Source organism: Channa argus, chromosome 1 (genome assembly GCF_033026475.1).
Source record: "Channa argus isolate prfri chromosome 1, Channa argus male v1.0, whole genome shotgun sequence".
In the NCBI taxonomy this organism is placed as follows: domain Eukaryota; kingdom Metazoa; phylum Chordata; class Actinopteri; order Anabantiformes; family Channidae; genus Channa; species Channa argus.
In genome coordinates this window covers 8,750,486-8,763,208 of record NC_090197.1, presented here as the reverse complement: position 1 = coordinate 8,763,208, position 12,723 = coordinate 8,750,486, and the positions used below count along the sequence as shown (strand labels likewise).

The window sequence follows — 12,723 nt, the reverse complement described above, 5'->3', positions numbered from 1 at the left end:
AGTATCATTTAACTGCTGTAGCTGGTGAAAGTGCATCAAGTTTTAACTAGTTTTATATCTGACTTGAAAACCGTCCCTTCTAATATTAATGGTTTCAGCTGGACATCAAAGTTTTAGTAAGAGCTAAAAACCACGTCCTGGTATAACACCAATGTTTTTTTCCTGTATAAAGCAGTAAAACTGAAATGCATTCATTGCTTTTGTGCCTGCTGTAATGGTTTCTGTGGAGGTCTGTCTCACAGGCAGCATCTCTGGTGGCGCATGTCTGAAACGACATCCATGTTGCGGGCGGTTCGCCTGGTGTCGTAATGACGTTTTTCACAGGAATGTGTGTGATTTGCCGGGTTTGCACGGGGAGGACGACGGGAAGTCAGGCCGCCTCCCATCCAATATAAAAGCCCCGAGAGCAAACCCAGTCTTCCTCTTTCTGTTACCTGGCTAGGGGCAGTAGCTTGGCCGTGAAAACCCAGAAAACAAAAACACCGGTAAGTTCAGCTGTGATTTATACGCTCACTAGGTTTAGACGTTGAATTGGTTTCAGGGTGTAATGCGACGTAAAGTTTTAAGTTTTTAACACCGAACTACGCTTTCTCGGTCATGTAACGTAAACTTCTCAGTAACGATAACCTGTGGATTTTTGAAGCCGTAAAATTGAAAGTAGCGTTAGGTAATACTTGTTCTTTGCCCACTTGGTTTATACCGCCAGCTTTCTTACGTTTGTGTTTAGTTTGACTTTAAAATAGTATCAAAAGATTTGTAGTTAAAGATGAAAGAACGTGGAGGAAGGAACAAAGAGGGGCTGCTGTTGAAAGCGGGGAGCCGAGGATGCGGGCATGGCATTTCTCTCCTCCATGATCCAACAGTACATATTCGCTGGCGACAGGTGTTAGGAGTCTGGATAAAACGGCTTCTGAATATTTGGAAATCTTTGTAACTTTATACGACGTGGCCCATGTTGTAACACGTGTCTCGGGCTGGCCTGTGGCCGACTGAGGCCTAGCAGGAGCCACCGCCTGTTAGCGGCTTCACTCCTGTACTCGTTCCTGTTCAGAATAAGGAGTAAAATGGAGTTACTAATTGAGTTAATTATTAATTTAGTCTCTGGTAGCTGTGTATTAAAAACTTGCATAGCCGTCTGAACAGGACTGGATGTCTGCCGGGCCTTGTGTGTCATGTTGGTCAACGTGTTGTATTAAGCTAACATATCGTTAGCTGCTTAATGGTGCCAATAGATGGCGTTTTAATGTGTACAAATGATTAATTTTTCTCTTTTCTGGTGACAGAAACTAAACCATGGGAAAGGAAAAGACCCACATTAACATCGTGGTCATTGGCCATGTCGACTCCGGCAAGTCCACTTCCACCGGTCACCTCATCTACAAGTGCGGAGGAATCGACAAGAGAACCATCGAGAAGTTCGAAAAAGAAGCCGCCGAGGTGAGCAGCTAATTTTTTCTTATCTTTACAACTGTTAGAGTCGAGTCCAAGATGGCGGCCTTCGCGTGCCCTCTCAAAACTCCGCTGCCCGGCGCGAGGGTGTAGCTGACGTGTGTGTGTGTGCGCGCGCGCGAAGGGTGGGGCTTAACGTGCTGACGTTGACGACACACTTTGTTCAGTACAAACCTCGAGCAAAGATTCATAAGACATACTGGTTTTAAAATATTTGAATTTATAATTTTTTTTACTCTTGTAATAATTATGGATATGGCAAGTAAATGGCCGAAAGGCTTTTTTTAGGCTTTTATAATACTTATATACTTCTATACTATATTGTGATCTCCCTTAAACACATTAATGACTGGACTACATGGAATAGAAAGTGAAATGAGTGCCATACAGTGGGCACTTATTTCAATAAAAAAGCAGCATAATATAGAAGCAAATATTAAGAAAACTCATCAGTAGTCAAATAATTAAAACAAAGTAGATGATCACCCCAATATCAAAAGCTGATTATTTGTTTCTCCTCAGATGGGAAAAGGCTCCTTCAAGTATGCCTGGGTGCTGGACAAACTGAAGGCTGAGCGTGAGCGTGGTATCACCATCGACATTGCTCTGTGGAAGTTTGAGACCAGCAAGTACTACGTGACCATCATTGATGCCCCTGGACACAGGGACTTTATCAAGAACATGATCACTGGTACCTCTCAGGTAACTGTTTAATATTCTCAGTGTAATTTAAAAGTCAAATACATCATTGCATTCGGGCTAGGTGCACTAAAGCTTAAACTAATTATTTACTTTTTTAACTTTAGGCTGACTGCGCTGTGCTGATCGTTGCCGCTGGTGTTGGTGAGTTCGAGGCTGGTATCTCCAAGAATGGGCAGACCCGTGAGCACGCTCTGCTGGCCTTCACCCTTGGTGTGAAGCAGCTCATTGTTGGAGTCAACAAGATGGACTCTACAGAGCCCCCTTACAGCCAGGCCCGTTTTGAGGAAATCACCAAGGAAGTGAGCGCCTACATCAAGAAGATTGGTTACAACCCTGCTGCTGTTGCCTTTGTCCCCATCTCTGGGTGGCATGGAGACAACATGCTGGAGACCAGTGACAAGGTAAGATGCTGTCCACATTCCTTATGTTACAGGATATCTTTGTACATACTGTCACTGTGCAGCAGTAGTTGTTAACCTGAACATGGACTGACCTAAATATGTTTATAGATGAGCTGGTTCAAGGGATGGAAGATTGAGCGCAAGGATGGCAATGCCAGTGGAACCACTCTTCTGGAGGCTCTGGATGCCATTCTGCCACCTGCTCGCCCCACTGACAAGCCCCTCCGTCTGCCCCTGCAGGATGTCTACAAAATTGGAGGTATGAACACTACTTTTATAATGACATGCCAAGACTTAAACATCACAGGTTCTTGCATTTAAACTGATTGTGCTTTTAGGTATTGGAACTGTCCCCGTCGGCCGTGTGGAGACTGGTGTCCTGAAGCCCGGTATGGTCGTCACCTTTGCTCCCCCCAACCTGACCACTGAGGTGAAGTCTGTGGAGATGCACCATGAATCTTTGCCTGAGGCAGTCCCTGGTGACAATGTTGGCTTCAACGTCAAGAACGTGTCAGTCAAGGAAATTCGTCGTGGATACGTTGCTGGTGACAGCAAGAACGACCCGCCAAAGGCTGCTGAGAGCTTCAACGCCCAGGTTGGTACTATAAACTTCAGTGTGTACATTTAAGTATAAGTTGGTGGGAAGTTTTCTCAATGAAAATGTGTCCACAGGTCATCATCCTGAACCACCCTGGCCAGATCAACCAGGGCTACGCCCCTGTGCTGGACTGTCACACTGCTCACATTGCCTGCAAGTTCAGCGAGCTTATTGAGAAGATCGACCGTCGTTCTGGCAAGAAGCTTGAGGACAACCCCAAGTTTGTCAAATCTGGAGATGCAGCTATTGTTAAACTGATTCCACAGAAGCCCATGGTTGTGGAGCCCTTCTCAAACTATCCTCCCCTCGGTAAGTGTTACGTACTTGGTAAACACATTCTGTCCTAATGATGACAAAAAATGTACACATGCAATAACTGCTCACCTTCTATTCACAGGTCGTTTTGCTGTCCGTGACATGAGGCAGACGGTGGCTGTTGGTGTCATCAAGGCTGTGGACACCAAGGAGATTTCTGGAAAGACAACAAAGGCTGCAGAGAAGGCCCAGAAGAAGAAATGAATGGTCGTGAAGGACATCCAGCAACGAGATGTGTGCCGGCAGCAGCGGGCCCTTCCATCTTCCCCCCACCCTGGATCATCTTCTCTGAGGCATAGTTCTCTACTCAAGGACTGGCTTATGCTGATTAAAACTCATCGCAAAAGTTTTCGCAGGAAAAAGAACTTATTGGCATTGTCACTTACCTGAATCACATGATGGTGCCTCTTCTGTTTAAGTTTAAGTTGGGAATGGTTTAGAACTGTATCTTGGATTTAATGCCACAAATCAAATTGGAAAGTAAGCTGCTGGTAACTAATAAATAAATGTCTTTGAAAAAATTGCAACCAGCTTGTCTTTCTCCTTTAGTGTATCGATGGGGCGTTTAGACAGCCACAAGCAAGCCTGCTATGTTGCAGCTGTTTTTTAACAGTGCTGTGTCCAGTGCTGCACTTGTTATCCAATCGCTTCGATGGGATGATGTCCCAGCCAATGGCACCTCTTATTTTTAGTCTGACAGCAATATGAGCGTGCACAGCCCTCCCTCTCGTCTGCTTCAGTATAAAAACTCCAGCAGCATCACATTCTGTCCTTTTTTATTCTCTGCTCCAAATCGGGGAACATCTTGTTGCCGGGCAAAGGTTGGTGAAAAACCCTTAGATGAAATGCATGTTCATGGAGTATTCAGGGCGAGGTGACTTTAAAAGCTGAGTGGTCTGAGCTACAATTTTAATTCAACGCTAAGACATGCTCAAGATTAAATTCTTGACCATAATATTTAAACATGCGCTCACCTTTCTGAATTTTCTTATCCATTCACCTGTAAGCTTTCTTGTCGTTGATGCTGGCGATTGCTGAGTGGAACCCGCTAACTGAATGACTTGCCTGCTTTTACAGTTTTCTGCCAGTCATTGTAGTGCTTTCTTTATACCCTCATGAACGCGCGCACTTCCCAGTGCTGCGCGCATGCAGCAGTTGGTAACATGGCGGCTCTGCGCTGCCGGCGCAACATGGAGGCCTAATAGCCGGTATTGAGCACATGGTGAATGAGTCACCGGTCGCTTGAACGCCCACCGGATAGTTTTAATTCCTTTTAACAGTAACTCTCTCATTTTAGGTTTGACAACCATTTCACTGGTAACAGTCTACAGCGTGTACTTTCACAGGAGTTTAATGACGCGTTTATACATGTTGGTAAAACGGGACTTGCATGTTAACTAGCTTTATCGATTATTAAAATATTGTTTATGGATACGTTATGTCAACAATTTCTCATCACACTGAATTATCAGCTCCCCTATTTTTGCGACTAGAAAATCGAAAAGCAACCAGAAGGGAACGGCGTTTCCCACTTAGTAGCTTTTAATTACGGTTTTAATGTGATGACGTTGAACGCGGCAGTGGGCCGCTCCGCTAACGTAAGCAAGCTCCTGTTGTCGCAGTTACGACACAATCTGGAGAAATCGTTTGACATAATACGTGATATGTTTTAATGTATGTAGAGTGATAAGCGGTTAAACTAGTGTATTGAGGATCACGCCAGACGTTAAATCAATTAAAGGTCACGTTATGTCACAATGTCGTCTTATTTTAATATATGCAATAGATACGCTGTAACAAGGCAACACAATTTCCCCACGGGATCAATAAAGATGTTGAATCTAAAAGCTCGCCGCAACTTATCTTAATTAACCTTACTGTTAAACAGATTGACTCATCATGACTTTATCCCTGATGCCTTTGAGCTCTGGACACAAATTTAAGTCTCATAGATTTTTTATTATAACGCCACCATAACTTCTCCCCATGTCGTTTAAAACCAGTAAATCACAATGGGAAAGGAAAAGACCCACATTAACATCGTGGTCATTGGCCATGTCGACTCCGGCAAGTCCACCACCACCGGTCACCTCATCTACAAGTGCGGGGGAATCGACAAGAGAACCATCGAGAAGTTCGAGAAGGAAGCGGCCGAGGTTGGTTTTTAGGGACATTTATGTCAACTGTTAATAACGTATCACACGATTTCTAGACCATGACAGTAGTGTATTATAATTAGAAGTGATGGAAGACGGGTGGGGTGGATGCAGCTTAGATTACTTGTTTAAAACCGCCACCTACTGTTGGAGGATGCGCACTGTCCTCAAAGCAAAACAATAATCAAAGGTTCTGCAATTTTAAATAAGATTTATGTACTAAGTATTATATTATGTACAATCTAGAAAAATGTTCCCAGTAACTGTTGGACGGGATATTAAAATTTTGCCTTACTCACAATTTACTGTGTGAAAGCAGGATTTTCTTAATGTAGTTCCTGGTGAGATATACCAGTTTAGAATAAGGCCACAGATAATAATGTCAAATTTCTTCAATTGTTAATATAGTTTGAAAAAAGAAATGAGTCGAACAGTCACACCATCAACTCAAAGAACAGTATGAACATCAAAGGTATTAAATTTAATATTGTCAAGAAAGCATATTCATGTCTGAGATGCGGGGAAATAAGCCTGCCATTGCTTCTACTATAAGCACTATTGTCGTGGAGACTTAATTTAGTATTAATATAAACACATTTAGTCAAAACTATTTGAATCATTGATTGACAAAAAATAAGTATTGATAACTGAAGTAAAGTCAATGAAACAGTGTCAAATGATGTCATGAAGTGGTTGTTTGTCATATGTCATTGTAAAAAAAAACAATGTGTATTTGGACTTTGGTCAAACAAAACAAGGTGTTTCTGTTGAACAGCATACCCAGCATGTTATTCTGAACACGGAGATCTGCATGATACAAAACTAAGTCTGAGTAATGAACCTGAACACACTGTTCAAACTGACAAACTGGTTTCATAGTCAAAATCAGTAAACCCTTCCAATGTGAAATGACATTTCATGAGAAATCCCATGTACTTTGTTGAATGCAAAAAAGGGCTTTACAAAAATCCAGTCCTTTTTAAAGAGACTGTTTTTTTAGTTTTAATAATTTACCAGAAGCAATTTAAAAACACTTTGGTTTTATGAGTTCCCTTGTATAGTTTTTTTCTGTAAATGTACTGATGCAATATTTTACCTAAAACAATAAAAACTGCTCTATTAAAATGTCTGGAGTGATTTATGTATTTGTTTTCGGCTGTCTTTGCGTTGACTGAACCGCAATAGATGGGAAAAGGCTCCTTCAAGTATGCCTGGGTGCTGGACAAACTGAAGGCTGAGCGTGAGCGTGGTATCACCATCGACATTGCTCTGTGGAAGTTTGAGACCAGCAAGTACTACGTGACCATCATTGATGCCCCTGGACACAGGGACTTTATCAAGAACATGATCACTGGTACCTCTCAGGTAAAGACATGTCCATTTGTTTTTGTGAACAGACTCATGAGACTGTGCGCATGTTTTACTGGATTCTGCCTTCTCTCCCCAGGCTGACTGTGCTGTGCTGATCGTTGCTGCTGGTGTTGGTGAGTTCGAGGCTGGTATCTCCAAGAACGGCCAGACCCGTGAGCACGCTCTGCTGGCCTATACCCTTGGTGTGAAGCAACTTATCGTTGGTGTCAATAAGATGGATTCCACCGAGCCCCCTTACAGCCAGAAGCGTTTTGAGGAAATCACCAAGGAAGTGAGCGCCTACATCAAAAAGATTGGTTACAACCCTGCCACTGTTGCCTTTGTCCCCATCTCTGGGTGGCATGGAGACAACATGCTGGAGGCCAGTGACAAGGTAAGAAACTTAAGCTCAAGTCAGTACATTCTAGTTGTTGTACAGGGCAAATTTTGAACATTGTCTCAGATTAAAATATTAAAATTCTTTAGATAGAATTTCTAGTATTTCGCATTTTTCATTCGCCTTTTTCTAATAGTTTTGCTTATTTATGTAGTGCACTGCACCCATTTTTTCCCCCAGACAGCTGCTGTTATTCCTGTAGCAGAAGTGTGACATTTAATAAGTGGCACATAACAATCTGAAATATTAAGCACACCACCGTTGCTTTCATAGCAATGACAATTGAATGTAATGTTTATTGCCAATACAACAAATGCTAGGAATCTGCTTTAGTCAATTCCAAGTGCAATGGGAGAGAAGCATCATTCCACCCAGTACATAGCAAACATATGTTACAATGTTAAACTCTGAGCATTGTGTACAACTCAACAGTTAAATAAATTAAAATAATAAAACATAAGCAAACCATAATGCCAACTAAAATAAAATAGCATTAAAATGCCAGAGGTTTACTATTCTGCAGACAATCGTGTGTTTCTTTGAAACAGCTCAGCTTTTAAAGTTGTCTGAACCTCCTCCCCACTGAACTGAGCATAGATTTGCTTTGCTTGTGTTGCACCTTTACACCAAAGTTCTGTTTTAAGAAGAGTTGTTGTGCATCTTGTCAAATGTCTTAGTTAGTCGCTTGTTAGTTGCTAAATATAACTCATCATTAAAACATAGCACCCTTTCTCCCCTGAGCTGCCTTTCCCTTTTTACATGGTTGTGGAGTTGGCAAGGACAACAATTTTCCATTACTGGGAAAATACAGGGTTAGCAGTGCAAAGAATTGTCATTTTTCTTTTCTTCCTCGGACCTCATCGCTTTCTTCCCCTCTCTGTGTCTGTATCTACACTGTCCCTTTAGATGAGCTGGTTCAAGGGTTGGAAGGTGGAGCGTAAGGAGGGTGGGGCCAATGGCATTACCCTGCTGGAAGCTCTCGACTCTATCCTGCCCCCCACTCGCCCCACCGACAAGCCTCTGCGTCTGCCCCTGCAGGACGTCTACAAAATTGGCGGTAAGTGATGTCAAATATCCTGTAAAAACACAATGAGAGATTATATGAGTTATATTCTCAAGGAAAAGAACAATAACTATATGATGCCAGTGGAAATATGCACTCCTTAAAGTCCAAGAAATATGTGTGTATTGTATGTACTTATTAGTATTGAGTAAGTCATAGAAAAAATATTAATGATTAACCTATTTTTCTACATAAGACATGATGACACCTTTGTTTTGGAACACTTTTCTGAATTTGTTCCAAAAAGTTTAGTCACAGTTTGTCGCAGATTGGTGAACCTCTGCACATCTTTACATTCGAGAGGCTCTGCCTCCTTTTATACACAGTCATGTAACCGTCCGGTTTCCAAGTAACCTAACTAGTTTTCAAACGCTCCTCCATTAGTTTTTAATTGCAGCAGATACTTTTCCAGCGTTTTGTTGCTCTTTTCCAACTTTTTTGAGATGCGTCGCTGCCATCAAATTCTAAATGAGCTAATATTTTCCATGAAATTGTAAAATGTCTCATCTGACATTTCGTTTATGTTATATATGAGTTGATGAGATTTGCAAATCATTGGATTCTGTTGTTATTCACGCTTTACACTTTGTTCCAATTATATTTGAGTTGGAGTTGTAGTTGTTCTTAATCCACTGATTTAGCCCGTGGAAGTGGATCCAGACATCTTTTCAACTTATTCTAAGAAGCCAGTCACAAAAAAAATTCGGCTGTAAATTTTGGGACACAACTTACACTGAAACTACACCTGTACTTACATGTTACAAGTTGTCCTTTATTAAGAAAAGAACTGTACTCACCTTATCACAGTTGCAGAGAAACAAAGGATATACAGCTCCATTAACGTATTTCTTTTCCTAAATTACATATCAACACACTATTTACATGAAAGATTCTTATAATTTTCATTTTATTGTGTCAACATAAAAACATAGTAAAAACACATTTCAATTTGCTCACTGTCAGGTATTGGAACTGTCCCCGTTGGCCGTGTGGAGACTGGTGTCCTGAAGCCCGGTATGGTCGTCACCTTTGCTCCCCCCAACCTGACCACTGAGGTGAAGTCTGTGGAGATGCATCACGAGTCCCTGCCTGAAGCCCTCCCTGGCGACAATGTCGGCTTCAACATCAAGAATGTGTCCGTCAAGGAAATCCGTCGTGGAAACGTGGCTGGTGACAGCAAGAACGACCCACCACAGGCCGCTGACAACTTCACTGCCCAGGTACGTTCCAGGAGAATAGGAGAAAAAAACCATTTCATCTAGCTTCTGCTTTTCCTTTGTATTTGAATGATAAACTCATGTTTGATTTGGCATGAAGTGGAGACAGACTGAACTATTCATATACTAGTACCATATGCCTTTGCCTAAAAATGTACTAAATGTTTATATCGCAAATTCCTATAGTAATTAAACACGGATGAAATCAGGAGTGGTTTTCAGTTTAAACAGGTAAATGTGCTTACTAAAGTTATAAATAACCTTGATGATCTCATCTCCGGACCAGGGTTTCAGAAAAAAGAGTTACAAGAAAGAGTTTGGAGGTTGACCCTTGGAAGACACAACAAAAAGTTCCTAATAAATTGAAATACAGTAGTAATGGAGAGCATGTTAAACATAAATGGGAGTAGGAACCAGACATAGTAATGGAAAACATTTATATAAGCTTCACATATTTGGAGAAAAAACACTTGGGCGATACATAAACAGTATTTTAGTGTTAAATCTGGTGAATATGTGGACGACATTCACACATTGTGGTTACGCAGTTAATTAAATTTATACTGGAATTATGTTAAACCAGAAATATAATTAAAGTAAACATCTCTATGGAAATTCTTTTGCTTATTTTCTTGGACGTTACATCTTCCGAAATGCTGGAGCAAAGGATTTTGCATCTACTTAGAATATCTGGGAGTAAACTATTTGTGGAAAAAATTGGCAGCAAAGAAGAAAAACAAGCTTACTGTACATCCGAGGATTAAAACATGGACAAATGTATTAACAAAATCTGTGGCAGTATTGATTTCTTTGAAACAATATAGGATATTTATGCTACATAAAGTAAAAACATGAGGGCAATTGATTCATATATTTGTAGATGGGTGAATGTGTTTAATAGAACATTTCCAGATGATTGTATTACTGCTGCACATAAAACAGTTGAAACATGATTGAGGAGATGTTGCAAACCCAAGATAAATGTTGTTAATGAGAAAAATAATAGTTCAGTATTTTAAAAACGTATTAAAGAAGATGAAAACAGTGTTATGTCAGCCATTACCTGCTAAAACAGTCATCATCATACAGCAGAATGTTCATAGCCTTTCTGTTACAACAAATAACTGATCCGGAACCTTCCTCTAACTTTCTCCATGTTTATCCCTGCACAGGTCATCATCCTCAACCACCCTGGCCAGATCGCCCAGGGTTACGCCCCCGTGCTGGACTGCCACACCGCTCACATCGCCTGCAAGTTCAGCGAGCTCAAGGAGAAGATCGACCGTCGTTCCGGCAAGAAGCTTGAGGACAACCCCAAGGCTCTCAAGTCCGGAGACGCAGCCATCATCACCATGGTGCCTGGAAAACCCATGTGTGTTGAGAGCTTCTCCCAGTATCCCCCACTGGGTGAGTAAAAGCCTAAGTTTGTGTATTTTGTCAATGAAAGAACTAGTTAAACTTTATTTTTAAGAAAAAGAGAAAACTACTGAATTCAGAGTTTCCCTGCATGTTTACTCTTTTGCTGAAAGTTGTGCAATATTGTTGTTTTTAGTCATTTTTAATGATTTTTGGCTACAGATCAGGAGCAGCAGTATTTGCATCCATTTATTATCTGCAACCGCTTAATGAGCTTTGCTTTAATCCAGCCCCTCCACTACCTGCAAAGATATCTCTCTTGCTTCTTGTCTCTACGTAAAACATCTGGAGAAAAGTTGACAGCAACCAGCCTACTTGTGGACATGTAACACAATGTTCTCTGTTTGTCTCGTTTTGTCCGCCTCTTCCTATCAGGTCGCTTTGCTGTGCGTGACATGAGGCAGACCGTGGCCGTCGGCGTCATCAAGTCGGTCGAGAAGAAGGTCCCCTCCGGTGGAAAAGTCACCAAGTCTGCACAAAAGGCCGAGAAGAAGAAATGAATTCTCATGCGGGACGTGCAACAAAATGTCACGTCTCAGCAGCAGTGGGCCACCCCATCCCCTGTCCTTCCCTGGCACCCAGCACCGTCTTCTCTGAGGCAGAGCTCTCTACTCAAGGACTGGCTTATGCTGATTAAAACCCATCGCAAAAGTTTCCGCAGGAAAGGAAAGCCTGTGCCTTTTAGGGCAAACTATGATTACGATTAGGTTGAAACCAAAACAATAAAACTCTTAAACATCGCCAAAGTAAGACTTTTCTTTTGTCTTTCATTATAACGAACTTCTTCAAACATGCACCTTCAATTCTAGGATGATAAAGGGGTGTTTGTGTTTTCATATTTCATATTCTTTATGCATATTGTTACTTAAGGTATCTGACAGTCCTAAATTGCATTACATTTTCACAATAATGTTACTTATAATCTAAAATGCCTTTGTATGGGATTTTACTTAAATTTGGCTGACGATTATTATGGATCCAGACCACTGATATTTTGTAAAATTAATACACAGTTGCAGTAATACAAAGTCCTGGTTTTCTGCATAACTTCATCATGAAATCTTCACCAAAGTCACAGATATAAACAAATACAATATTTTTAGGCATCTTAAATTCAAGCATTTATGATCTTTCATGTCCAGATTCCGACACACCCCTTAAACACACAAGGTTATGGTGGAAAAAGTAATGGTAACACAAGGCTTCTGATGTCTTTAAACAACAAATCTGGAGTCCAATCAATGGAGGTGGCTTATAAAAACACTAAAAACAGTGTTAATGTGCTTTTTACAAGGAGCTCATACATTGACAAAAAGAGATCTCAGAGGGCCTATGATCAAGAGTGGTTGACTTTAGCTGGAAAGGGTTACGCAGTAACATCAAAGACTTTAAATATCAGTTGGCAGTTAGTCCCATTGTTTGATACTGATCACTCATGTTGCTCAATGAGGTAAAAAAAGAACCCTGGAGTAAAGGATAATGTCAGGGTGACTGTCTGTAGAAGACGCTGGGTTCAAAATTCCTCCTAAATGTTGTGCAGGTCTAATCCACCGCTACAGGAAGTGCTTGTTTGAGGTTATTGCTGTTAAATGTGGTTCATGTGGTTCCGTTTATGTGAGATTACAAAGGGCTGAAATCCAATATAAAGCTTCCTGTTAA

The 12,723-nt window shown here is 41.2% G+C and overlaps 2 protein-coding genes across 2 annotated transcripts; both read left to right on the top strand.

The window, feature by feature from the left end:
* The first annotated feature begins 328 nt into the window (after window positions 1-328).
* Window positions 329-3,992, top strand: LOC137105375 (elongation factor 1-alpha). The gene is made up of 8 exons (XM_067487534.1): window positions 329-485; window positions 1,284-1,437; window positions 1,972-2,151; window positions 2,256-2,552; window positions 2,661-2,811; window positions 2,891-3,147; window positions 3,225-3,459; window positions 3,548-3,992. The coding sequence occupies exons 2-8, from the start codon at window positions 1,294-1,296 to the stop codon at window positions 3,667-3,669; spliced, it is 1,386 nt and encodes a 461-aa protein (XP_067343635.1). The 5' UTR covers window positions 329-485; window positions 1,284-1,293; the 3' UTR covers window positions 3,670-3,992.
* Window positions 3,993-4,139: 147 nt separating this feature from the next.
* On the top strand, window positions 4,140-11,804 carry eef1a1l2 (eukaryotic translation elongation factor 1 alpha 1, like 2). Its single transcript, XM_067487396.1, has 8 exons — window positions 4,140-4,286; window positions 5,469-5,621; window positions 6,807-6,986; window positions 7,069-7,365; window positions 8,275-8,425; window positions 9,395-9,651; window positions 10,821-11,055; window positions 11,440-11,804. Exons 2-8 carry the CDS (start codon window positions 5,478-5,480, stop codon window positions 11,562-11,564), a joined length of 1,389 nt encoding a protein of 462 aa, XP_067343497.1. The 5' UTR covers window positions 4,140-4,286; window positions 5,469-5,477; the 3' UTR covers window positions 11,565-11,804.
* Window positions 11,805-12,723: the final 919 nt, after the last annotated feature.

Coding starts and splice junctions, on each gene's coding strand:
- LOC137105375 (XM_067487534.1), top strand. CDS start 1,294: ATGGGAAAGGAAAAGACCCACATTAACATCGTGGTCATTGGCCATGTC. Junction 1,438..1,971: donor TCGAAAAAGAAGCCGCCGAG/GTGAGCAGCTAA, acceptor GTTTCTCCTCAG/ATGGGAAAAGGCTCCTTCAA. Junction 2,152..2,255: donor TGATCACTGGTACCTCTCAG/GTAACTGTTTAA, acceptor TTTTAACTTTAG/GCTGACTGCGCTGTGCTGAT.
- eef1a1l2 (XM_067487396.1), top strand. CDS start 5,478: ATGGGAAAGGAAAAGACCCACATTAACATCGTGGTCATTGGCCATGTC. Junction 6,987..7,068: donor TGATCACTGGTACCTCTCAG/GTAAAGACATGT, acceptor TTCTCTCCCCAG/GCTGACTGTGCTGTGCTGAT. Junction 9,652..10,820: donor CTGACAACTTCACTGCCCAG/GTACGTTCCAGG, acceptor ATCCCTGCACAG/GTCATCATCCTCAACCACCC.